At 43.3% G+C, this 25738-nt stretch overlaps 1 protein-coding gene across 4 annotated transcripts in view; it reads right to left on the bottom strand.

Annotated features, from left to right (window-relative positions):
* Positions 1-25738, bottom strand: part of LOC125461975 (kinase non-catalytic C-lobe domain-containing protein 1) — a 195557-nt gene that overhangs the window by 100728 nt on the left and 69091 nt on the right. For all 4 annotated transcript variants that reach the window (XM_048551413.2, XM_048551414.2, XM_048551415.2 and 1 more), the window contains 3 exons: positions 11299-11445; positions 1547-1664; positions 2-1161 (listed from right to left, as the gene is read on the bottom strand). In XM_048551413.2, the coding sequence (XP_048407370.1) occupies positions 2-1161; positions 1547-1664; positions 11299-11445 (1425 nt within the window). The remainder of the gene's footprint in view (position 1; positions 1162-1546; positions 1665-11298; positions 11446-25738) is intronic.

Raw genomic sequence — 25738 nt, 5'->3', positions numbered from 1 at the left:
CCTGTTCATCAAAGTGAAATTCTGCAGGATCATTTTCAGCAGCTCTGATCGGAGATGTCTGCTCACAATTATCCTCTTGAGAAAGTTGAATGACATTGCTAAATAGCAGGGTATTATTTATTGATAAATCATTCACAGTTTGAGAGCGGCTTTGTTTGAAATTATTTCTCTGAGTACAGTTGACAGTTCTTTCAGTATCTAAAAGCTTACTAGCCATGCAAGGCAAATCAGTTGCTTCAGTTCTTGGTGCCTTACAACTGCAGTCTCCAAATGCAGCTCTTGTGCCTAGTAGCAGTCCACTGGAAGCAAGAGAATCCATTTGGCTGTTCACACTTGCTGAAGTAAATGATAATGCTGAGATTTTAGCTTTGAGACTTTTAGTGGAAGACATTTTCCCGAATGTGAAGGGGGATTTTAATGTGCGTTCTTTGCTTTCATCAAAAATTAAGTTACAACTCTTGGGCGAACTCCTATTCATTGCTGCTATACTGGAGACTTTCTGAGTCCTGTCACTTGAATTGTCCACATTTAACCTTTCTGATGGAAGACTGTTCTTTGGAATGAAATTAACATCAGTATTCTTAGTTCTCAAATGTATGTTCTGAGGACAGTCTGTAACATTCAATATTTTGACAGAGCCTACCGATGGCAAAGAATCTGCAGTAATATCAGAAAATGAGACTGGAGAATGATTAGATGTGACAGATCTGCCAAGCTCCACTTTCGATTGATGAAGGTGCTGAGAACTGCCCACCAATTCTGTCGGTAGTTTCGGTAGTATTCTTTTCCTAGCTGTTGAGCGTTTTTGAGGAATAGATGAAATCCTGTCCGCCTCACAGCCTTTGGTATTCATTTCAGCAGTTATCACTGCAGGGTTCACAACGAGCACTGGTTCCTGTCTCTCGCACAATTCTGAACTTATGTCATCTGAACATTGCTGGATAGGCTGATCACCTTCAATGGTTGAATGTGGACCTAGGTCATGCATACGTTTCTTCGTTTTGCAAATAACCTCCATTGTTCCAATGTTTCGCATGTTTACGTCATACGGCAGGTCTTCAGTGCTCGATGAACCATCTGCTGGGTTTCTTTCACTTGTTTGCAGCTCATGACCGACACCTTCCTGACGCTTTTTCTCGTTACAGGTCTCTTCACATCCATCTGCATAAAGATATTGAAAATGCAGATCAGGTAGATACCAAGTGCCATTTAAAATAAATAGGAAGCATGTGTAAGTTACTCCACAATAGACAAAAGAATAATTCTATAATAATAATTCAATCTCACCAAATGAGACATCTAGAGAGTGAAATTATCCAATGTCTAGATCGCAGAACACAGATGTCTCAAATGAACAATTGATTTTTCACCACTCCAAATCTTTTTTCCACCAAAGTTCACAATTTAAAATCTTTCTGGAGACTAATTCTCTAGACTGGTTGTCATTTTCACTTGCTTTGGAAGTAGTAAGCTTGGCAATACTTTCTTAAGTTCAGAAAACATCTGAAAAGTCTTGAGGCGAGGAAAATAATTATCTGTCACCTACCTTGGAAAGCACCGACAGATTCAATTGAAAGTACTCTTCGACCTATGGCAGAGAGATTACGGCAAATGCTATCTGAGGAGGAGCATTTTAGTTTTTCTTCACACGTGGTGACAATACACTGCAGAATGCAAATAAGTGGATAAAGTTATTAGAACTTCTATCTTAATATGTATCATTGTAACAAAACGTAGAATTATGGATGCTGGAGATCTGAACAATCAAACAGAAACTGCTGGAGAAACTCAGCAGGTTTGGTACATCTGACGGGACAAAGCACAGTTAACGGTTTGAGTTTGGTCATTCTCCAACTTGAAACGTTAGCTCTGATTTCTCTCCACAGATGCTGCCAGAGTTGCTGAGTTTCACCAGCAATTTCTGTTTTTATGATACATATTATTAGGCTACTTTGCAAATGTTTTTTCTAGAAGCAACTAGGTGCTCAAAAGACTTGAAGTTAACAAACTATCCTGTTACCAGCAGATTCTGCTTTTAACATGTAGAGTGACAAAATGGAAGTTTCCTCCCTCTTTAAAGTCTAATGTAAGTAAAGTTAGACAGGCTTGACTCAGTTTCCATTAGATACAAAACCAGGGCAGGGGCCAAAAATTGCCAATTTTTTCAACTTATAATATAAAACCTGGCTATAAAACCATATTGTTGGGATGTAGTAAAAGTGTTTTTTCCTCCACGTGGAAAAAATGATTATAATCTTAGGTGCCACTTCTGTTTAAGGCTTGAATGGCTGGAATCACATAAGGGACACAGTGACATTATAGTGAGGCTTGTGACAAAAAATCCAATAAGGCCTATCCCGACAATGGGGACAACTCACTACCTCTTTTAGACAAGGTAAGATCACATAAAGCTCAGGTCGGTAGCTTGGATAGGGATTGGCTAGGTGATGGAAAGCAGAAAGCTGAGATGAATACATCTCTTTCTGGTTGGCAAGATCTAATTATTGGGGTGCTGCAGGGTTCAGTCCTTAGGCCTCAACTATTTCCAAACTACATTAATGGCTTGGAAAAGGAAATAGAAAGTGCTCAAGCCAAATTTGCAGATGACTCTAGAATAGACAGAAAAGTAAGTTGCAATGAAGAAATAAAAACTTTAAAAATAATATATTAAAGAAATATATCTATGTATAAAATGTATGTGTGTATATGTATATATATATATTATATATATATATATATATATAAATATAAATATTAGGTTGTTGGGACAAAATTTGGCAGATGAAGTTTAACATGGAAAGTGTGAGGTTATCCATTTTGGTCAGAGGGTTAGAAAGGTAGCTTATTATCTAACTGGAGAGAAGCTTCAGAATGCCTTACTGCAGCGGGATCTGGGTGTCCTCATGCATGAATTGCAGAACACTTGTACGCAGGTACAGCAAGTAATAAGGAAGGCAAATGGAACTTTGGCATCTATTGCTAAAGGAACAGAGTATAAAAGTAGGGAAGTGTTGTTGCAACTGCACAATGCATTAGTGAGACTGCGTCTGAAGGAGTACAAACAATTTTGGTCCCCTCACTTGAGAAGGGATGTAATTGTATTGGAGGCAGTTCAGAGGAGGTTCACTAGATTGATTCCAGAGATGAGGAGCTTGTTTTATAAAGAGACATTGAGCAGGTTAGGCCTATACACTCTGGAGTTTAGAAGAATCAGAGGACATCTTATTGAGGAACATTAGATGCTAAAGGGGATTGACAAAATAGACATAAGGAGGATGGTTTTTCTTTTGCCACAATCTAAAATAATTTTAGGATAAAGCCCAGCAGATTTAAAACTGATGAAGAGAACTTACTTCTCTCAAGGGGTCGTGAGTCTGTGGAATTTACTTCTCCGGAGTGCAGTGGATCATGGGACATTGAGTAAATTTACAGAGGGGACAGGGAGATTTTTAATTAGTAATGGGTTGAAGGATTACGGAGAACAGGCAGAAAAGTAGAGATGAGGCTGAGATGAGCTCAGTCATGATCATATCAATTGGTGGAGCAGGTTCAAGGGGCTAAACTGCCTACTCCTGCTCCTAGTTCTTACATTCCTTACACTTTTGCCAAGCGGCAAGCTGAGTTTTCTGTTTGCAGCAGAGAGCTACCAGTGAAAGGGTCTATCGCTTGTTAAACACTTTATTAACACCATACCTTGTCTCATTCATTTTCAGATTCCTATGTGGCTAAATGCACCAAACAAACTCAACATGGAAGTCACAGGGGATAGCTGGTGACTTCAGCTCATTGCTAGCTGTAAGAACCCTCAATGATGCTCAGCATCTCAGGATACAATGCAAGGTCACCAGCCACTCACACAATCCTTGTCTGACCTGTTGGCATCTAATGTTTGCCAGCTCCTCATGACTATCATGGCACCTCTCTAATCTACTTGCAGGCCTTTTGGAAGCACAGTCTTTTATTACAGGGTGCAACAAAAAACATTAAAAGACTGTGAGCATGGATAGGAACCTAGCTGATGGATTGGACCAGGTTAAATCTCGGAGCTGCTAGCAGGTGTATAAACATGCAGCAAGATACCCTGACATTGGGATAGGACTTGCCAGACTTCTCGCACAATTGCTGGAATTTAACACATAGGGCTCAAGTTTACTGGAAATCAGCCAAGTGTTTATAATACTGTTTCATCAGTTTCATACAGTCTTTATCTCCTAGTGAGTTTTCTCACACTAGCTTACCAAACTTGCCTCATTAACTATGCATCTTGCCCCTATGGTAGCGCTCTTGTTACATTCTCCCATTTACTGTGGGCAGAGGTACTCATCACTGCCAGGATATCCCTGCATTCCAGTTGTGCACCATATTAGGCACAGTCAGTCTGAAGCTACCCTGCATGCCTCACAACATTTGACAAAGAAAAATCCATGTCTTTGCATCCTCTTTCCCCAGGGCCAATGGGTAACAACCGGTATTCCCTCTCATTTTCTTTCTGGCAGCGCAGGATCCTAAGTTCTATGCTTGGCAGCGACTTCCAGAACCAGAAGTCAACATAGCAATTGGAGAGCTGGCGCTGATCATAGAACACTGAAGTGGCTGCACACGCACCTACTGCACTGTTTAGAGGGAATGTTGACCATGACACCAGACTCTGCCAGCCTGGTCCCAGATTTCCACCCAGGTCAGTGCGGTGTTGGTGATGTGGAGAAGTGCCCAGTAACGCCACAAGGTCAATGACCTTCTCCGTTTTCCGAGGCTAAGTGCCAGCATCTTTCATCTGCTACATCACTCCATCTGTGACACTGCAGAACATTCCCATTGTGGCTCATGGCATGTCACTTCCACAACTGTGTGCAACATTTCTCTTCCCTCGCTCCCACCCAATCCACAAGAGTGTGGACCAAGAATGGATGGTGTGGTGAGGATGGAGGCTTGTGAAGGCTTTGAAAGATAAGTGGGAGGTAGTGAGGTAAAGATTTAAAGCCAAAATTGGGACAGCTATATCAGACTAGTCAAGAAACAGCCTGTCAACATCACACTCACGGAACTGTACCTTACAGACAACTCAATCACCGTGCCAAGGTATGTCTTGTCCCACTGACAGGGCAGGCCAAGCAGAGGTAACAGCACAACTGTATACAGTTGGGAAAGAGTTATCCTCAGAGTCCTCACACTAATTCCATGTCCTGTGCTGCCACTTCTTCCTCAGCTCATAAATAAAGCTTCAGTTTGAATACCACTAACCTGCTCAGCGACACTCAGTTTGGGTTCCACCAGGATCCCTCTGCTCTCAACCTCATTACAGCTGGCTGCTATATGCCAGATGGCAAATGTGAGAGACTGCCTTCGGACATCATTTCATATTCTTAACAATTTTTATAGTTGCCTCAGGAAAGCAACAAACATAATCAAAGACCCCCCCCCACTCCATTTATACTATCTTCCACCCTCCTCTGTAGGGTAGATGATGTAAAAGTTTGAAGACATGTATGAATAGACTCAAGAGCAGCTTTTTTTCTGCTGTTATCAGATTCTTGAATGGACCTCTCAAATGTTAATGTTGATCTCTCTCTCTCTCCGCACCTTCTCTGTGGCTGTAACATTGTACTCTGCACTATGTTCTGCTCTCCTGATGCGCTTTGTATGGTACGATCTGCCTGTAGAGAACACAAAACAACACCTTTCACTGTGGTACCTGCCTTCACAGCCAGCAGCTCCAGAGAAGACAGCAACACTGACCCCTGCTGAGTCTTCACCATCCCCCCAGACCTCCCCTGACTCACGGCGAACGGGCCAGTCCTCAGTAAAAGGGCTCACCTTTGCCCCCTCCACCCACACATCAATGAATATCGGTCACGGGTGGACGTTGAACAGTTTTTCCACCGCCTCCACCTCCACACTTACTTCTTCAATCGTGAGCTTAACCCTCCCTCTACTGACCCCTTCTCCCGCCTCCAACACAAGCTCTCCTCCTGGACACCACCCCAAGGCTTCCTACCCTCCCTCGACCTCTTCATCTCCAACTGCCATCGAGACATCAATTGCCTCAACCTCTCCACCCCTCTCACCCACTCCAACCTCTCCTCCGCAGAACATGCAGCCCTCTGCTCCAATCCCAACCTCATCACCAAACCCGTGATCAAGGGAGGCGCAGTTGTAGTGTGGCGCACTGACATCTACATCGCTGAGGCCAGGCGCTAACTCTCTGACACGTCCTCCTACCATCCCCTGGATCATAACCCCAACCCCAAGTATCAAACCATCATCTCCCAAACCATCCACAACCTCATCACCTCAGATGACCTCCCACCCACAGCCTCCAACCTCATCATTCCCTGGCCCCGCACCGCCCGCTTCTATCTCCTTCCCAAAATCCAAAAACCCGCCTGCCCTGGTCAACCCATTGTCTCCGCCTGCTCCTGCTCCACTGAACTTATCTCCACCTATCTCTACTCCATTCTCTCCCCTTGGTCCAGGAACTCCCCACCTACATCTATGACACCACCCAGTCCCTCCACCTCCTCCAAAACTTCTGATTCCGTGGTCCCCAATATCTTATTTTCACCATGGACGTCCAGTCCCTATACACCTGCATTCCGCATGCAGATGGCCGAAAGGCCCTCCGCTTCTTCCTGTCTCGCAGGCCTGACCAGTTTCCCTCCACTGACACCCTCATCCACTTAGCCGAACTCGTCCTCACACTCAACAACTTCTCTTTCAATTCCTCCCACTTCCTACAGACAAACAGGGTGGCCATGGGTACCCGCATGGGCCCAAGCTATGCCTGCCTCTTTGTGGCTTATGTGGAACAATCCCTCTTCCGTACTTACACTGGCCCTAAGCCCCACCTCTTACTCCATTACATTGATGACTGTATCGGCACCACCTCGTGCTCCCAAGAGGAGCTCGAACAGTTCATCCACTTCACCAACACCTTCCACCCCAACCTTCAGTTCACCTGGACCATCTCTAACACTTCTCTCACCTTCCTGGACCTCTCTGTCTCCATCTCAGGCAACCACCTAGAAACCGATATCCATTCCACCGACCCCCACAGCTACCTAGAAAATACCTTCTCCCACCCACCTTCCTGCAAAAATGCCATCGCCTATGCCCAATTCCTTCACCTCCACTGCACCTGCTCCCAGGATGAGGCATTCCACTCCTGTACATCTCAGACAACTTTGTTTTTCAAGGACCGAAACACCCCCCCATCAGCGGTCAAGAACGCCCTCGACCGTGTCTCCCGCATTTCCTGCAACTCATCCCTCACATCCTGTCCCCGCAATAACCGCCAAAAGAAAATCCCCCTTGTCCTCACGTACCACCCCACCAACCTCCAGATCTAATGCATCATTCTCCGACACTTCCGCCATCCACAATCTGACCCCACCACCAAAGACATTTTCCACCCTCACCCTCATCTGCCTTCCAGAGAGACCACTCTCTCCGTGACTCCCTTGTCCGCTCCACACTCCCCTCCAACCCCACCACACCTGGCACTTTTCCCTGCAACCGCAGGAAGTGCTACACCTGAACCCACATCTCCCGCCTCACCCCCCTCCCAGGCCCCAAGAAGACTTTCCACATCAAGCAGATGTTCACCTGCACATCTCCTAATGTGGTATACTGCATCCGCCGTTCCCATTCTGGCCTCCTCTACATCAGGGAATGCAAGCGGAGGCTTCGGAACCACTTTGCAGAACACCTCCACTCGGTTCACAATAAACAATTGTACCTCCCAGTCATGAACCATTTCAACTCCCCTTCCCATTCTTTAGATGACATGTCCATCCTGGGCCTGCTGCAGTGCCACAATGATGCCACCTGAATGTTGCAGGAACAGCAACTCATATTCTGCTTGGGAACCCTGCAGCCCAATGGTATCAATGTGGATTTCACTAGCTTCAAAATCTCCCTCCCCCTACCACATCCCAAAACCAGCCCAGCTCATCCCCGCCTCCCTAACCTGTTCTTCCTCTCACCTATCCCCTCCTTCTTCCTCAAGCTGCACCCCCATTTCCTACCTACTAGCCCCATCCTGCCCCTTTGACCTGTCCATCCTCCCTGGACTGACCTATCTCCTCCCTACCTCCCCACCTACATGCACCTTTACTGGCTCCATCCCTGCCTCTTTGACTTGTCTGTCACCTCTCTACCTATCTTCTCCTCTATCCATCTTCTATCCGCTTCCCCCTCTCTCCCTATTTATTTCAGAAACATCTTCCCCTCCCCCATTTCTGATGAAGGGTCTCGGCCTGAAACATCAGCCTTCCTGCTCCTCTGATGCTGCTTGGCCTGCTGTGTTCATCCAGTTCTACACCTTGTTATCTCACCTTTCACTGTATCTTGATGTATGTGAACATTCAATCAAATCAAATCAAAATTTTGACAGAACATGACATTGAGGAGCCTGAGCAAAGCAGAAGTCAATGAGAATTGGAGAAAAAAGCTCTCTGCTGGTTGGGGTCACACCTGGCACATAGGAACATGTCATTTTTGTTATAGGTCAGTCATTTCAGCTGCAGTACATCTCTATAGGAGTTCCTCAGGATAGTGTTCTGAGCCTAATCATCCTTCACTGCTTCATCAATGACCTTTCCTCCATCACAATGTCAAATTTGGGGTTGTTCACTGATTGCACAAAGTTTATCACCATTTGAATCTCTTGAGATACTGAAGCCATCCATGTTCAAACACAACAAGATCTGGACACTATCCAAGTCTGGACTGACATGTGGCAACTAGCATTCAGGCACACCAGTGCCAGACAATGGCTATCACCTACAAAATAGAATTTAACAATTGTCCATGAGGTTGTTGACTTGTTTGCCAAGTAGGCTTGTTACTTTCGGATGTTTCATCATCATGCTAAGTAACATCATTAGTGAGGCCTCTGATGAGGTGATATTGTTCTACTCCGCTTGGAATTTATACTGTCCAGTCCATTATGGTAAGTAGTGACATTTCTGGTTTTCATCTGCATGTGTTTGTATATGGATCCAATTCTATATGCTTGTTGATTGCATTACGGGTTGAGAACCATGCCTCTAGGAATTCCTGTGCGTGGCTATGTTTGGCTTGGGCTACAATGGTTACATTGTCCCAGTTAAACCGATGGCCTTCATTGTCCAAATGTCCTGACATTCAGTAAAGTTTGTTGTGTCGTTTCGCTGCTCACTGACGTTCATGTATTCTGATGGTTAGTTTCCTTCCTGTCTGTCTGATGCCATTTTAAATCAGTCATTGCATGGTACTTTGTAAACTGCACTGGCTCTGCATGTTATGGAACAACGTAAATATAGTAGACCAAGCCAAACATAGACATGCATGGAAATTCCTAGAGGCACGGTTCTCAACCTGAAATGCAATCGATAAACACATAGAATTGGATCCCATATACAAACACACACAGGGCAAAACCGGAAATGACACTACTCATTATAATGGACCGGACAGTATAAATTCCGAGTGGAGTAGAACAACATCGTGCCATCAGAGGCATCACTGATGATTTCACCTAGCATGATGATGAAATGTCTGAATGAAAACAAGTCAGCTTGGTGATCAAGTCAACAACCTAACCCACATCCTGATCTACAAATCTTTGCTAAAACTTTAACCAATGTCATTTGGGATTCAATCACATTACCATCGTGAATCCCAACTATCAATATCCTGGGGATTTCCATTGACCAAAAGATGAAACGGACCAACCATATCAATGCTGTAACTGTGAGAACAGATGCTAGAAATCCTGCATCAATTAACTCACCTCCTGCTCTCCAAAGACTGTCCACTGTCTACAAGGAACAAGTCAGGAGTGTGATGGAATACTTCTAACTTGCCTGGATGAGTACAATCTCGACAACACTCAAATAACTTAGCACCATCCAGGACACAACAACCCATTTGATTGGTACAAAATACAGGGACATTCACTTCCTCCACCACTGCTACACAAAATATACAGCAATAATTCAGAGTCTCCTTCCTTTGTACCTTTCAAACCCACAACCACTTCTACCCAGAAGGACAAGAGCAGCAGATATATCGAAACACCACCTCTTGCAAATTTCCCACAAAGCCACTGAAATGGACAAGACGAAACCACCCCCCTCAAAATATATCATGAAAATAGTCCAGATCCTAACTCTTTCTTCTTTTAAAGGTGAGCGTAAGGTATTGTTTTCTAGATGCAATTAAGATGGTAAAACTACGAGGCTTGAAACAAAACACACTTTACTTGTTTACTATAATTAAAATACAGACAAAATAAAAAGAAAAGAATTGGCTTAACTGCATATTACACACATGCATACACATGTTAAGTACTACTAATTAACAGTTCCACTTGAGTAACATCCCATGAACACACACTTGGCAAAGGCAAATTCAGGAAAACAGATGGTCTCATATGCAATTTGAGCAGCAGGAAGAGAACCTCAGCTTTCAGCTGTAACAGAGAGAATAATAAGAGCTTCCAGATCCAACTTCAAGACTCCAGCAACTGCAGAAAGCTAAAACCAGAAATCTTGGTTCTGTGGGAACTTGACCCCACAAGGTCAGAATCAGGCTGCTTCTATTGTTTCAACTTTAAAAAAAAACAAAGCCTCATAAGCTGGTTACTTTATTGGCTTGTGTAGACTACTCTTCACCTGTGTCTCAACTTTTGTTCATTAAAAAAAAACGATTAAATGTCTCTTCGTCATAGTATTATCACACCACTTACCATATTGACTTGGAAATAATTCACTGTTCCTTCAAAGTTGCTGGATCAAAATCTTGGAATTCCCTCCCTAACAGCTACCCACATCTCATAGACCACAAACATTCAGGAAGGCAACTTATCACCATCTTCTCAAGGGAAATTAGGGATAGGCAATAAATGCTGCCCCAGCCAGCCACATCATGCTAAAAATCAGTGGTGAGCCACTTTGTTGATTTGCTGTAATCCATGTGGCGCAGGTACGTTGCTCGTACTGTTAAGAAGCAAATCCCAGGATTTATACCCAGCAACACTGAAGGACAATGACATAGTTTCAAGTCAGGATAGTGAGTGACTTGGAGGGCATTGTCAGGTTGTGGTATGACCGTTCATTGGCCATCCTGGTCATACATGGCCCAAAAGTTTCCAGCTTTTTTCAGATACCCTGCTGACCTTTACATGCTTAATCCAGAAATTTCATTTTCAAGAGGTTCCTCAAAACTTTTATACATATATATACACACACAGGAGTCTACGTTTATGGAGGAGAAAAATCTCACACATCAATTCCACCAATAATTTAAAAATTGTACCTCAATATCTGGTCTGGCTTCGGGCTTCTCCTGCTGCATTTGATCGAGAAGGCTTCTTAATTCTTGGCTGAGATTTGGTTCTAACTCTGGTTCTATCACATACTCAGCTGCAGCAGCTAGCGTAGCCCCCAGAGAATAGACGTGAGCCTGAAAATATTAAGAACATGCATAGAAAAGTTACAGTGTTACAATATTTGTTGAATATCCTGGTACATTAAAATATATACACTATTTAATGTAACTCTCACAACGTTCCAGCTATTATCTCAGCAGAAGTAAATGACATTGTTTCAGGTTAATGTTACATTTATTGCTGAACAATACGTTCTTGTTTAAAAAGTAATTTCATTAGAAATCAAGTAGCAATAGATACGATAGGCACTTTAAAAACTAGAAATTATGTTTTCTGGGTAACTTATTAAAGAACTATATTATTAATTACAACTAGCCCAAACAATAAACTGTGTTAATGTATTGAACAACTATTACACGAGCACAAAATCTAAACAGTTTTCCCCGTCCCTGCACTTACAATAACCACCATGACTCCAGGTTACCAAAGATATGTTATTATTGTTACCTTTTCAAGTTAAAACTTAAACTTAAGAATGATTGATGTGGAACAAAAACACTTTAAAAAACTGTATAGGCAGTTCCTGGTTGCAAAGAGGTTCTGTTCTTGAGTCTACTTGCAAGTTGATTTGTATGCAAGTCAGAGCACAATACAGGACAGTACAAATTATGTTTCTAATTACAGGAAGCGAATGTATGTCGGATCTCTAAAATTAATACATGCTTTTAAGATCATAATGACTCAAATTCGTAAGTTGATTTTGTAAGTTGGGGAACCCACTGTACAAAAATAATTTACCAGACTAATTTGCATCAAAATCCCAAAATGTGTAAAATTTGCGTGGAACTGGAATAGGATTGCTTCTCAAATTACAAGATCTCAACATCACTATAACTTGCAGAAATCAAACTGTCCCTCTTAAAAAGAAAATTGCTACAAAGAACAACATATTAACTACAAAATTTGCTAAGCATGATCGAGACAAATTCTTCCAATGAGATGTAGGTAGACCATCAGGAATTGCACAAGTAGATTTCAACACAGGTTAAGCCATGTGCTATATGTATGTGGTGGACAGGGATAGGATATACAGGAGAACACGAGATTCAAAGAACAGCTGTTGTATCTCAACAAGTACTCATGCAGCAGTAAGATTGAAGGCAATAAATGAGAAATCTGTAAGTGGTCCTTTAGTGAGACAGCACAAGGTAATGCTGGAATAAGTGTAGGAAAGGAAGGTTACATTGTGGACATAAGGAGGAGTCTTTCTCAATGGTCTGTTTGTCATACGTCTTGGGAAGACCTAACAGTAGATATGACTAGATAATAAAATGTGAGGCTGGATGAACACAGCAGGCCAAGCAGCATCTCAGGAGCACAAAAGCTGACGTTTCGGGCCTAGACCCTTCATCAGAGAGGGGGATGGAGAGAGGGAACTGGAATAAATAGGGAGAGAGGGGGAGGCGGACCGAAGATGGAGAGTAAAGAAGATAGGTGGAGAGAGTATAGGTGGGGAGGTAGGGAGGGGATAGGTCAGTCCAGGGAAGATGGACAGGTCAAGGAGGTGGGATGAGGTTAGTAGGTAGATGGGGGTGCGGCTTGGGGTGGGAGGAAGGGATGGGTGAGAGGAAGAACCGGTTAGGGAGGCAGAGACAGGTTGGACTGGTTTTGGGATGCAGTGGGTGGGGGGGAAGAGCTGGGCTGGTTGTGTGGTGCAGTGGGGGGAGGGGACGAACTGGGCTGGTTTAGGGATGCAGTAGGGGAAGGGGAGATTTTGAAACTGGTGAAGTCCACGTTGATACCATTAGGCTGCAGGGTTCCCAGGCGGAATATGAGTTGCTGTTCCTGCAACCTTCGGGTGGCATCATTGTGGCACTGCAGGAGTCCCATGATGGACATGTCATCTAGAGAATGGGAGGGGGAGTGGAAATAGTTTGCGACTGGGAGGTGCAGTTGTTTGTTGCGAACTGAGCGGAGGTGTTCTGCAAAGCGGTCCCCAAGCCTCCGCTTGGTTTCCCCAATGTAAAGGAAGCCGCACCGGGTACAGTGGATGCAGTATACCACATTGGCAGATGTGCAGGTGAACCTCTGCTTAATGTGGAATGTCATCTTGGGGCCTGGGATAGGGGTGAGGGAGGAGGTGTGGGGACAAGTGTAGCATTTCCTGTGGTTGCAGGGGAAGGTGCCGGGTGTGGTGGGGTTGGAGGGCAGTGTGGAGCGAACAAGGGAGTCATGGAGAGAGTGGTCTCTCCGGAAAGCAGACAGGGGTGGGGATGGAAAAATGTCTTGGGTGGTGGGGTCGGATTGTAAATGGCGGAAGTGTCGGAGGATGATGCGTTGTATCCAGAGGTTGGTAGGGTGGTGTGTGAGAATGAGGGGGATCCCCTTAGGGCGGTTGTGGCGGGGGCGGGGTGTGAGGGATGTGTTGCGGGAAATACGGGAGACGCGGTCAAGGGCGTTCTCGATCACTGTGGGGGGAAAGTTGCGGTCCTTAAAGAACTTGGACATCTGGGATGTGCGGGAGTGGAATGTCTTATCGTGGGAGCAGATGCGGCGGAGGCGGAGGAATTGGGAATAGGGGATGGAATTTTTGCAGGAGGGTGGGTGGGAGGAGGTGTATTCTAGGTAGCTGTGGGAGTCAGTGGGCTTGAAATGGACATCAGTTACAAGCTGGTTGCCTGAGATGGAGACTGAGAGGTCCAGGAAGGTGAGGGATGTGCTGGAGATGGTCCAGGTGAACTGAAGGTTGGGGTGGAAGGTGTTGGTGAAGTGGATGAACTGTTCGAGCTGCTCTGGGGAGCAAGAGGCGGCGCCGATAAGTCATCAATGTACCGGAGGAAGAGGTGGGGTTTGGGGCCTGTGTAGGTGCGGAAGAGGGACTGTTCCACGTAACCTACAAAGAGGCAGGCATAGCTGGAGCCCATGCGGGTGCCCATGGCCACCCCCTTAGTCTGTAGGAAGTGGGATCAATGTAACAGAGGAAGAGGTGGGGTTTGGGGCCTGTGTAGGTGCGGAAGAGGGACTGCCACAACCGCCCCAAGAGGATCCCCCTCGTTCTCACACACCACCCCACCAATCTCCAGATACAACGCATCATCTTCCAACACTTCCACCATGTACAATCCAACCCCACCGCCCAAGACATTTTTCCATCCCCACCCTTGTCTGCTTTCTGGAGAGATCACTCTCTCCATGACTCCCTTGTTCACTCCACACTGCCCTCCAACCCACCACACCCGGCACCTTCCCCTGCAACCGCAGGAAATGCTACACTTGCCACAACACCTCCTCCCTCACCCCTATCCCAGGCCCCAAGATGACCTTCCATATTAAGCAGAGGTTCACCTGCACATCTGCCAATGTGGTATACTGTATCCATTGTAGCCGGTGTGGCTTCCTCTACATTGAGGAAACCAAGCGGAGGTTTGGGGACCGCTTTGCAGAACACATCCGCTCGGTTCGCACTAAACAACTGCACCTCCCAGTCGTGAACCATTTCAACTCCCCTTCCCATTCTTTGGATGACATGTCCATCATGGGCCTCCTTCAGTGCCACAATGATGCCACCCGAAGGTTGCAGGAACAGCAACTCATATTGCACTTGGGAACCCTGTAGCCCAATGGTATCAATGTGGACTTCATCAGCTTCAAAATCTCCCCTTCCCCCACCCCATCCCAAAACCAGCCCAGTTCGTCCCCTCCCCCCACTGCACCACACAACCAGCCCAGCTCTTCCCCTCCACCCACTGCATCCCAAAACCAGTCCAGCCTGTCTCTGCCTCCCTAACCTGTTCTTCCTCTCACCCATCCCTTCCTTCCACCTCAAGTCGCACCTCCATCTCCTACCTACTAACCTCATCCCACCTCCTTGACCTGTCCGTCTTCCCTGGACTGACCTATCCCCTCCCTACCTCCCCACCTATACTCTCCTCTCCACCTATCTTCTTTTCTCTCCATGTTTGGTCTGCCTCCCCCTCTATCCCTATTTATTCCAGAACCCTCACCCCATCCCTCTCTCTGATGAAGGGTCTAGGCCCGAAATGTCAGCTTTTGTGCTCCTGAGATGCTGCTTGGCCTGCTGTGTTCATCCAGCTTCACACTTTATTACCTTGGATTCTCCAGCATCTGCAGTTCCCATTATCACAGCCAAGTGTGGTTTGGGAGAAGCATTCACAGGAATGGATTTAATTGTGGAGCCCAAAGGAGTACTATAGCTCCATTTGCTCACAGTAGGGAAGGCTACAAACATATCCATATAATTTTTTGGACACAGGTTCTTTTCTCAATGAATTGAGATGGGAACTGAAGGCCCAATATTGTTAAGATTGCTGCTGTATTCTCATGATCTAATTGAAGCACAGTGTGTATACTTAAAGGACCTATTGGATTTTCTGACATGTCACTCAACTGCAAAATCCTACCTCTACTAATCACCCTAAATCCCAGTTAGTTAACTTCTATCTATAATTTTTATTGTGTGTTCTCCAGGTCTCTATTTGGCTTTTTACATTTTGTGGAATACAATTCGCAGAGCAGTGATAAACAATGAAATATCATGTGGTAAAACTGGATTTTACTCTGCCTTTGTAATTCTGTGTTATTCATGTTATTCTGACATAACATACAGATACTGTGTTGTGAACTAGGGACAACAGGTTAATATTAATTGGATTTAAATTAAAATGCATGCTAGTCTTGCATAGTCATGCTTAGTTTCTTCCTGGCATGATGAGATACTTGACAAATGGTGGGCATTTGGGATGTTAGTTTAGAAGTTGCAACAATAACAGGCTGTGTGAGAATATTATTCACTCTACACAGAACAAGCAGATAAGGAAATTGAAAGTAGTCAGAACAGTTGAGCCATGACAGAAACTAGACCCAATGCTGAATGCTGAGATTACAGAAGTCTGAATGAAGTTGGAAATTATAACATGAGCTAAAATTATCAAGAAGCTCTTTGGCTAACTGAGCTCAAGCTCAACGAAAATGTCCACATCCTCGATCCACACAGCAGTAAAATTATTTAACTTCTGACTCACCATGAGCAATGCCATGGGAAATTTGCCAGTTAAACTATAACTTGACATTGACATATTGCACCATTGGGTGATGTCAGTTGCAGGCCAAGTGATTCAGAGAATGTTAATCTATTAATTGGATGGAGCCAAAGATTACATTCATCATTTGACCTATTGTATAAACAAACAGCTTATATTTCAATGACTAAGCAAATACACAAGTCCTAACTTGCAACAGCAAGAACATTATATTGAGAAACAAGTCAATACAGCATAGTATCTGCCATGCCCTGCTAAGGTTCTTGTTACAAAGAAAAGAGCTTTTCTGCTCTATTCTGATTTGCATCAAAAGTTTGGGATTGCATTTCATGACACAGGTGGAGGTGTTCAGACATTGTGAGTATGTGCAGTAGCTTAATGGAGCCAGCCAATTATTGGGATCAAAACAAGTGGCAATAAACGTAATATAGCTTTTGTGTTAGCACAGCACCGACCTCCCTTACAGCAAAAAATTTTTAAAAGCCGATAATCAACTAATGTAACACATATATGTTCCAACCAAGTGGTACACAGGGAGGCTTGTTCCATGTAACAGCCTAGCCTCATTTAAATATTACTGCCCATTTCACATGAACACCCAGAAGCAGCTTGCCAGGTTCAGTCAACAGGCTGCCTAGCCATAAGACTGTAAGATGTAGGAGCAGAATTAAGCAGTTTGGTCCATTGGGTTGCTCCACCCTTCAATCATGGCTGATAGCCAATAGAAATACAAAGTGTCCTGGGAAAGAACTTTGGCTATGCTATAATAGGAGCAGTCAATTCACTATGAGCCCATTTAAGGTATTTTTAATCAATCTGTTCAGCGATGTTGTAACACACCTGGAGCAAGTGGGATATGAACTCAGGTCTCCCGGCTCATAGGTAGGCCACTACCATTGTGCCACAGGAGCCCTGTATCAAAGTTATAGTAACAGAGTCAGGGACCACAAAGGACTGCATGTATTTCTATCCATTATGAGCCCATTTAACATCACAGGCACAAACTAATTTCATTCCTTACGCATCTGTTCTTGTTAATGAAAGGGATGTTGAGTCTCAGGTCACTGTGCTCCGAAGTTTGTTTCCGATGTTACTAATTGTGGAAATAAATTCGTAGGCAGGTAGCTTGTAGGTAGCATTAAGTTTGATCAGGCTGCTTGACATAATTATCTTCATCCCAAAGAGCTTCATGATGCTGAACAGCATTGCACAAATAATGGCTCATTTACTTCACACCATGAAGGGCTTTGAAGTCCTTGCTTTGAAGTTCTTATGCACTGAAAGTCAGTGGTTTCAATATTAAAAATGGGGGTGTCAGAACCTGAAAATCACAGGCCACTTCTATGGTTGCCTGTTACTAGGAAAAAGCTCAGGAAAAGGGGAACTGATCCGATCAATCCACCACAACAAAATGTTGTACCACCTTGTCGACCATGACCAATGTGACATACACACAAGGAGTCAGGCAATCTCTTCCAGAAGGTGAACAGAAGAGAAACTTAGGACTGATTTCAACAAGTTCCCTCTTGCCCACAAATGTAATTGCACAAGATTCATAGGTATTGTCAAGCTTAGCAATTTATCCACAGGAAATCCATACTCAGTGCACACATCTTCAATAGGTCAATTACCCTTGACAAAACAAATTTTCCTTAATATCTAACTTTCTAGTCTCTTTCGTACAAATACCTTATCCTCCTATTTAGCCAAATAAAGTCACGAATAGAACAGACTCCAAATATTCCAATCATAACTTCCGTCAGCTTTGCACTATTCCAACAAAATAACCTCCAAGTCCCGGAAAGCTAACATTTGGTTATCATTTTGATTGACCTTCTCTAGGGTGCCTTGTTATTTCCACTGTGTACCATGTTCAAAAGTTGTGGCTCTAGTAAGTTTTTATAGAACTTAAATATAATGTTGTTGGTATTATTCAACAACAACTTGCATTTGTATAGTAAGTTTAACACAGTAAAGCATTCCAAGGTGCTTCACAGGAAAATTAACCAAAAAAATTGGACACTGGGCTATATAAGAAGATGTCCAGCCAGGTGATTAAAGCTTGGCCAAAGAAGTAGGTTTCAGAAGAGTCTGTAAAGAGAGATCGGGAGATATACAGCAAACTTCGGAAGGAAACTCGAGAATTTGGCGCTGAGGTAGCTAAAAACATGGCCTCCAAACATGAAATTATCAAGTTCGTGGATGCTAAAAAAAATTGGACCGTGTAGAAGTGCAGAGATCTCAAAGGAATGTAGGAATGCAGGAGATTGCAGGGACAGGAAGGGGCAATGGAAGGTTTGAAAACAAAGAGATAATGTTCTTAAGTATTATCCAAACAACACATACTAAAATGTTTACTTCTTCAAATGTTATTCTGGCAATATTTATGGATCTTCAGCAATTTGTCTGGTGTGATCTCCAGGAACTGCTGCTGATTCAAAATCTCTTCTGTCTAGTCAATTTCTTTGGGATAGAGGATGAATTTTGTCCACTCCAGACTTGCAGTTCCTGGGGTGACTGGACAATCCGATATTGGACCAGCACTGTCTACACAGATGGAGCAAGTGATGTCTAAAGAGGCAGGTGGGTAGGATGCTCAGGTTTTAACACACCTCTTCAGCTATTTGGACTTGGTCTCCACCTGGGCCTGTTGGAGAGACTCAAATTGGTCGGCACCTTTGCGGATGATTTTTATTCTCTTGGGCTCAAGAATCCCACAAATCAGTGATGACATTGCAATTTTTCAGGATGATTGGAGGATCTCCTTGAAGCATTTCCTCTGCCCATATGCTGTGAAAAAGCCTAGAAGCTTGGTTTGGAGTTCTTGTGTCAGGGATATGGACAGTGTGGCCCAGTTCACTAAGCTAATTAACTATAAGCAATGACTCAATGCCGTGAATGTGGGCCTGAGTTTTCCCCATTTCAAGGATGAACAGGGGCAGGGGATAAAAGCAAGCTCCAAACCTGAGCTGTGAGGGAGAGCGACCTAACATCCTAGCAAACATTTATTAGTATGCTGCGCAGGTCACAGCTCTGAAACCAGTCAATTAAATACCCCTGCATTGCAGGTAAAGCAAAGAAGCAAAATTCTCTCTCTCTCTATAAGTGTTGTCAGCTAGCCACTGTCAAAAGGAATCAGGACCAAAAGAAATCAAACAATTTAAATCCACGAATCTCAAAATCGCTTGTTCAACTACCAAAGTCAAATCTTCTGATGACATCTACTGCAACAGCCAGAGCACTCAACTATCCTCTCAACACATCATTCCAGCAACACTGTTAGTTATAATTTTAATCATGCTTGATCCACCTTTGATTTCTACTCTGCATGTACATGTGTTGCTACTCTGTTTTGCATTTAGTAATTATTAAACTGATTCTTGTTAATTCCTTAAGGCCATAAGATGTAGTTGCATAAGTAGGCCGCTCAGCCCGTTGAATCTATTCCAGCATTCAATGAGATCTTGGCTGATCTGGTAAGTCTTCACTCCACTTTCCTGTGTTTTCCCATAATTCCTTGATTTCTTCTTGATTACAAATCTGTCCATCGCAGCCTTGAATACATAAACAACTCAGGTCTTTGTGGTAAAGAATTTTACAAATTAACTATGCTCTGAGATAAGGAAGTTATCCCAAATTCTGCCTTAAGTGCTGATTGTTTACTTTGAAATATGCTCTTAGACTGTCCCACAAAAGAAATCAACCTCCCCATATCTACCCTGACAAGCCCCCTATGAATTTTACATGCTTCGGCAAGGTCACCTTTCATTCTTCCAAATTCCAAAGAGTACAAGCCCAATCTATTCAACCTCTCAAGAAAATGTCTCAGATCAACCTAACGAACCTTCTCTGGACTGCTGCCAATTCCTGTATATCTTTTTTACATAAAGGGACCAAAGCTGTTCACTATTCCAGGTGTGTTATGACTAATGCCTTATATAATTTTAGCTCAGTTGTTCTATTCTTCCTGCCAAGTGTATCAACTCACATTTTTCTGCATTATATTCTGTCAGTTGCTGCCCACTCACATAACCCGTCCATATCCCTTTGCAGACTCTTTGTGTCATCCTCACCATTTGCCTTTCCACCTATTTCTGTATTATCCACAAACTTAGCAATAGTACATTCACTTCCTCATCCAAATCATTTACATATATTCTAAATAACAGTGGTTCCAGCACTGATCCCTTTGGTGCTTAATTACAAAGTGCCATCTCGAAATGCGTCCTTTATCCTGATTCTTTGTCCTCCAATTGTCAAAATCCACTATCCATGCTAATGGACTCCCTCCAACCATGGGCTCTTAAGTAGCCTTACATGCGGTTCTTTAGAATTGCCTTTGGGAAATCCAAACATATTGCATCACCCAATTCTCCCTGATTTATATTGTTTGTTACCTCCTCAAAGATTTCTAATAAATTTGTCTGATTATTTTCTTCATGAAGCCGTGCTTACTCTGCTTGATTACATTATACATTTTTAAACGCTCTGCTATTATATTCTTTGCATTAGATTCTAACATTTTAAATTGAGACACAATAAGCTAACTGGCTATAATTACCCACTGTTGTTCTCTATTTCTTTTTGAATAAAGGAAATACATTGGCAATTTTCAAATCTTCCGTATCTTTTCCAGAATCTAAGGATTCTTGGAAAATTACTGCCAGATTCTGGAAAATACCCAGCGGTTTCCAGGGGACTTATTGGCTTTGGCCCCTTTAGTTACCATAATACCTTTCCCAGTTATTCTATTTATACCTTCCCCACCTTTCACTTTGTTTAGTATTTTAGGAACAGTATTAATGTCCTCTACTGTGAAGACTGAGGTGAAATATTTATTCAGCTCCTCTGCCATTTTCTGATTTCCCCAATAATTTTCCCCTGGCCCATTCTTTAAAGGATCTATATTCCTCTGGGGTCAGTCTCACATTTTATATAATTAAAGAAGCCTTGTCTGTCAATTTTTATTTTACTCGTTAGCTTACCCATTTAGTTCATTTTCTGCCTGTTTCCGGCCATCTTTTGTTGGCATTTAAAATGTTCCTATATGTAATGCTATTCATTTCAATTTGATACTCTTGTTGGTTTATCCCCTTCCTAGAATCCTCCTTCCTCACTGGAATTTTTTTTTATCCATTCATGAGATGAGGGTACCATGGCTAGGCCAGTGCTTATTACCCATTCCTATATGCCCAGGGGGCAGTTAAGAGACAATCACACTTTGCTTTGGGTCTGGAGTCACATGTAGGCTAGACCAGGTAAGGATGGCAGTTTTCTTTCCTGAAGGACATTAGTGAGCCAAATAGAATTTTCCTGCAATCAACAATGGATTCATGATCATCATTAGATAGTTATTTCCAGATTTTTATTGAATTCAAATTCCACCATCTGCCATGCCATACTACTGGGCCATCAGCCCCCCGCCCCACCCCCCCACCGCCAATCTTTGTTGAAAGTCACAAACAATTTTATTAAACATCTGCCATTGTTCACCAATCAGCTTACCTGCTAAACTACTTTCCTCATCCACTCAAGCCAACTCGCTCCTTATTTCTATGTAATTACCTCACTTAAGTTGAGTACAGTTATTTTCAATCCAAACCAAATGCTAAATTCTGCTATGCTACCTATATCCAAGTGGAATCTTTCACACTTAGATCATTTATTAAATCTGTCTTATTAATTATTGCCAGATACAAAACAGCTTGATCCCTGTTTGGATTCACATTTTTTAATAGGAAATGCTCCCAAATATCCTCTATGAATTCTTCCTTGTAGTTACCTCAGAAAAGTTGACTTGCCCCAATTTATATTAAGAATAAACTCACTCATTATTAATATACTAACTTTTGTTTAAACATGTTCTTAATATCACCTGATTTATTCCCTGTTCTACAGTATAGCTATTGTTAGGGAGCCTGTAGAGTGTGCCCTCAAGTATCTTCATCTCCTTACTATTTCCTATTTCTGCCCATATCGATTCAATCTGCAGATCCAAATCATTGCTTGCTGTCATACTTATTCCATCCTGTACGAACAAGGCTATCCCATTATTCCACCTTTCCCTTCTGTTCTTTTGTATCACATATTTTTATATATTTAGCTCCCTTGATTTCCTTGTAACTATGTCTCCATCATAGCTATTAGATAAATAAATTAACCTCTATTTGTACTGTTAACGCATTTATTTCGTATCGAATACTATGCACATTTAAGAGCCACTCATTTTTCCCTTTTGCCAGTTTTCCCCCATGATCCAATTTGCTGCTTTGTTATTTTAACCAGTTCCCTTTTGCCCCAGTACTGGTGCCAGAACCCCATAAACTGAAACCTGTACCTCTACACAACTGTTAAGCCACATAATTAATGCTTTAAATTTGTTCATCCAGCTAGTTAGCCTGGGGCTCAGGTAATAGTACTCATACAATGACTTTTAATTTAAATTTAGACCCTAACTGCTTAAACTGTTTCAGGAGAACATCCATTTTAATCCAATCATTGCCACTCGTACCAATGTGAATGACAAGTGGATCCTTCCCCTCCCACTCCAACGTCCTCTCCACTCCTGAGGAGATATCCATAACCTTGACGCAAATCAGGAAACACAATGTTTGGGACCTTTGCTCATGGGTCTTTCCACTTAATCATACTATCGTGCACCATACTACAGTGCTATTCCTTCCCGTTCACTCAAATAGCGCCCTGTATCACGCTGCCAAGGTCAAATTGCTGAATCTCCTGGTAGTCCCCAGTCTCTTCCTTGTTAAAAAATGCCTCATAACTATTGGACAATTGCAGGAGCAAGGCACCTCAAGCATGCCCCCTGGTGTACCCATAATAGTTTGATGTATCCCATCCGGAGCCATAACAATTGGAGGAACCTTGCTTGTGGGCTGGTGAAAACATTGTCCATGTCTCTGCTGTATATAGGAGTGCAGGTAACATGATGGCCCTGCAGGCACATCATCTGGGTGCTGGCTTTGAGGTCATTTTTAATCAAACATTCTTCTCTGCGGGTAGCTGAAGGCTGTATGAGTACACTGGAGGTAAGGGCAGGTTTCAGCATTAATGTCTGTTGTTGCTCAAAGGATGTGGCGAAGGTATGAAAGATCTTCCACACTGGCCATGGCTTGTCATTGTCATGATTGTCAGAGATTTGTGAGGAGAGGGCCTGTTTTGAGTAGCAGGAGCAAGCAGGTGTAGGATTTTGGTCTTCCAGATGTTTAGCTTATTCTTTCAGATGCCTCCATGAATGCATCAATGGGTCTGAAGCTCAGTGTCTGAGTTCATGCACACACAAACATTATCTGTGTATTGCAGCTTGATGACAGAGGTTGGGCTCTTCCTCGTTTATAACAACCAGAGGTGACAGATGAAAGACTGCACAGTTGCTCCACTGCGGAGGGGAAGTTAATGGAGATGAGATGGGATGCAGTGTTATGGCAAGGAAGGTGGAGAATTCTGTGTGGTGACTTTGGTTGATGCCTGTTTGCAATGATATTGGGTTTACGGTAGATCCGTGGGTGAAGATCACAGCTTGCATACCATCATGCAGCAAGAGCAGAATGATGATGAATTTCTGACAGCAATCAGATTTGAAGAGAACATTCCACAGTCTCTCTGTTTTGACACAGTTAAAGGCCAACGTGGGATGGAAAGCAGCCATGCATATAGGTTCCAGCTGCTATCTGCAATTTTCTTAGACTTTCTCGCTGTGAAGATGATATGCATCTCAATGGATGAAATTTGGATTGCAACTCCAGGAGACAGCTAAGGATGAAATCTTGCAATAACCTCTCCTATGGCAAACAGCAGGATACTCCTCTATAATTCAGTTTTGACTCCTTTCTTAAAGGTAGTCACAAGTATGGCCTTTAGAGATCCTGTCTTGCCTGCCTCCTTCTAGATGAGGGAGATGTTGCTATGAAAGGAATTTTCCATTACCTTGAGCAATACTGGCAGTGGTAGGAAAGTTAGGAAAATATGGCAGGAATGAAAGAATAGCCAGATTCTTGACACGTTGCCCAGGGCGGTGCTGCTTACGGTTTTTCACCTTACAGTTTAAGTAGCAAGTTTTGAATCTTGCTACTGAGTGGTGATGACCTTATTTCCATGTATTTGCATCTCATTATGAGCTAATCATGTCTCAGTTATAAGCAGCTCAAAATAATTCCCTCCTGCCCTAACAAACTAGGTGGTGCAAACTCCTTACATGGAAGCCAGAGCATTTACGTAGCACCAGCAGCTCATCACACTTGGCCTTCATCCAACTCCACAGTCATCATCATTTCCCTGCACTACGTCATCTTTTCTCAATCTTTGACCAGGGAGTTCGGGGCCTTTTCACATGTATCTCCCGTATAACATTCATGGTTTCGTTCTGCAGCATACATCTAGATGAGGTTACACAGCTCAGAACTCCAAAGGGAGGCCTGGCATTGGCTTCCTTGCAAAGAAGTCAAAATTCACTGTCAAGGAATAAACTATTGCTTCATAGTGTTTAAAACGAGGGCCCCGGAATACCATTGCTGACAGGCTGTGTACTACTTCCAGTATTCCATACGGATTATCTACCCATGGATCTGAGATAGGACATATGCTCCGGGGAGCCACTGGGAACCTGTATAGCAGCTCCCAATCCTTAATCTATAAATGCATCTGGAATGTAAGTGATGGCATGTTCTCCAGAGCACAGCTCTTTGAGTGTTTCCCTGTGATGAGGGAATTCCAAGCAATGGGATTCTCTAACACTGCTGGCTTACTATCACCACAAAGGACTGTATCCACATCACTCTGACAGCACTCTGTCATCAATATGCAGGGTTTGTCAACAAACAAGACATCCACTCTAACAATGTTCAACATATATTTGACCATCAATGCCAAATTTTGGAAGTCTGCGCTAGTTATCCAGGGAGCTGCCATGACTCTTAACTTCTCAACGTACTCAAGAACTCATAGGTTGCTGCTTCCTTCCACATCCCTGGGGCTATACAGAAATGGTTGCTGGGAGAGAACATTTATCCCCTCCAAACAGGACTGAAGTCACATTTACAAATCCTTCAGTAGGACACATAACGGTGGTGCAACCCTGACCAGACTTCTATCAGGCCCATAGTGGAGCACACCTTGGGACTCCTTAAGATGAGGTTTTGATGCCTGCATCACTTTAGAGGGGCTTTGCTGGACAGCCCAAAATAGGTGTGCTGCATCATAGTGGTACGTTACATCCTTCACAACTATAGCCAATTAAGGAGAGAATAAGCTTGACGTAAAAGATTGATAGTGATTCCATAAGAATCAGGAA

The sequence above is a fragment of the Stegostoma tigrinum genome, chromosome 20 (assembly GCF_030684315.1).
Source record: "Stegostoma tigrinum isolate sSteTig4 chromosome 20, sSteTig4.hap1, whole genome shotgun sequence".
Taxonomy (NCBI): domain Eukaryota; kingdom Metazoa; phylum Chordata; class Chondrichthyes; order Orectolobiformes; family Stegostomatidae; genus Stegostoma; species Stegostoma tigrinum.
The sequence above is the reverse complement of the archived record's forward strand: the minus strand, read 5'-3'. Positions and strand labels throughout refer to the sequence as shown.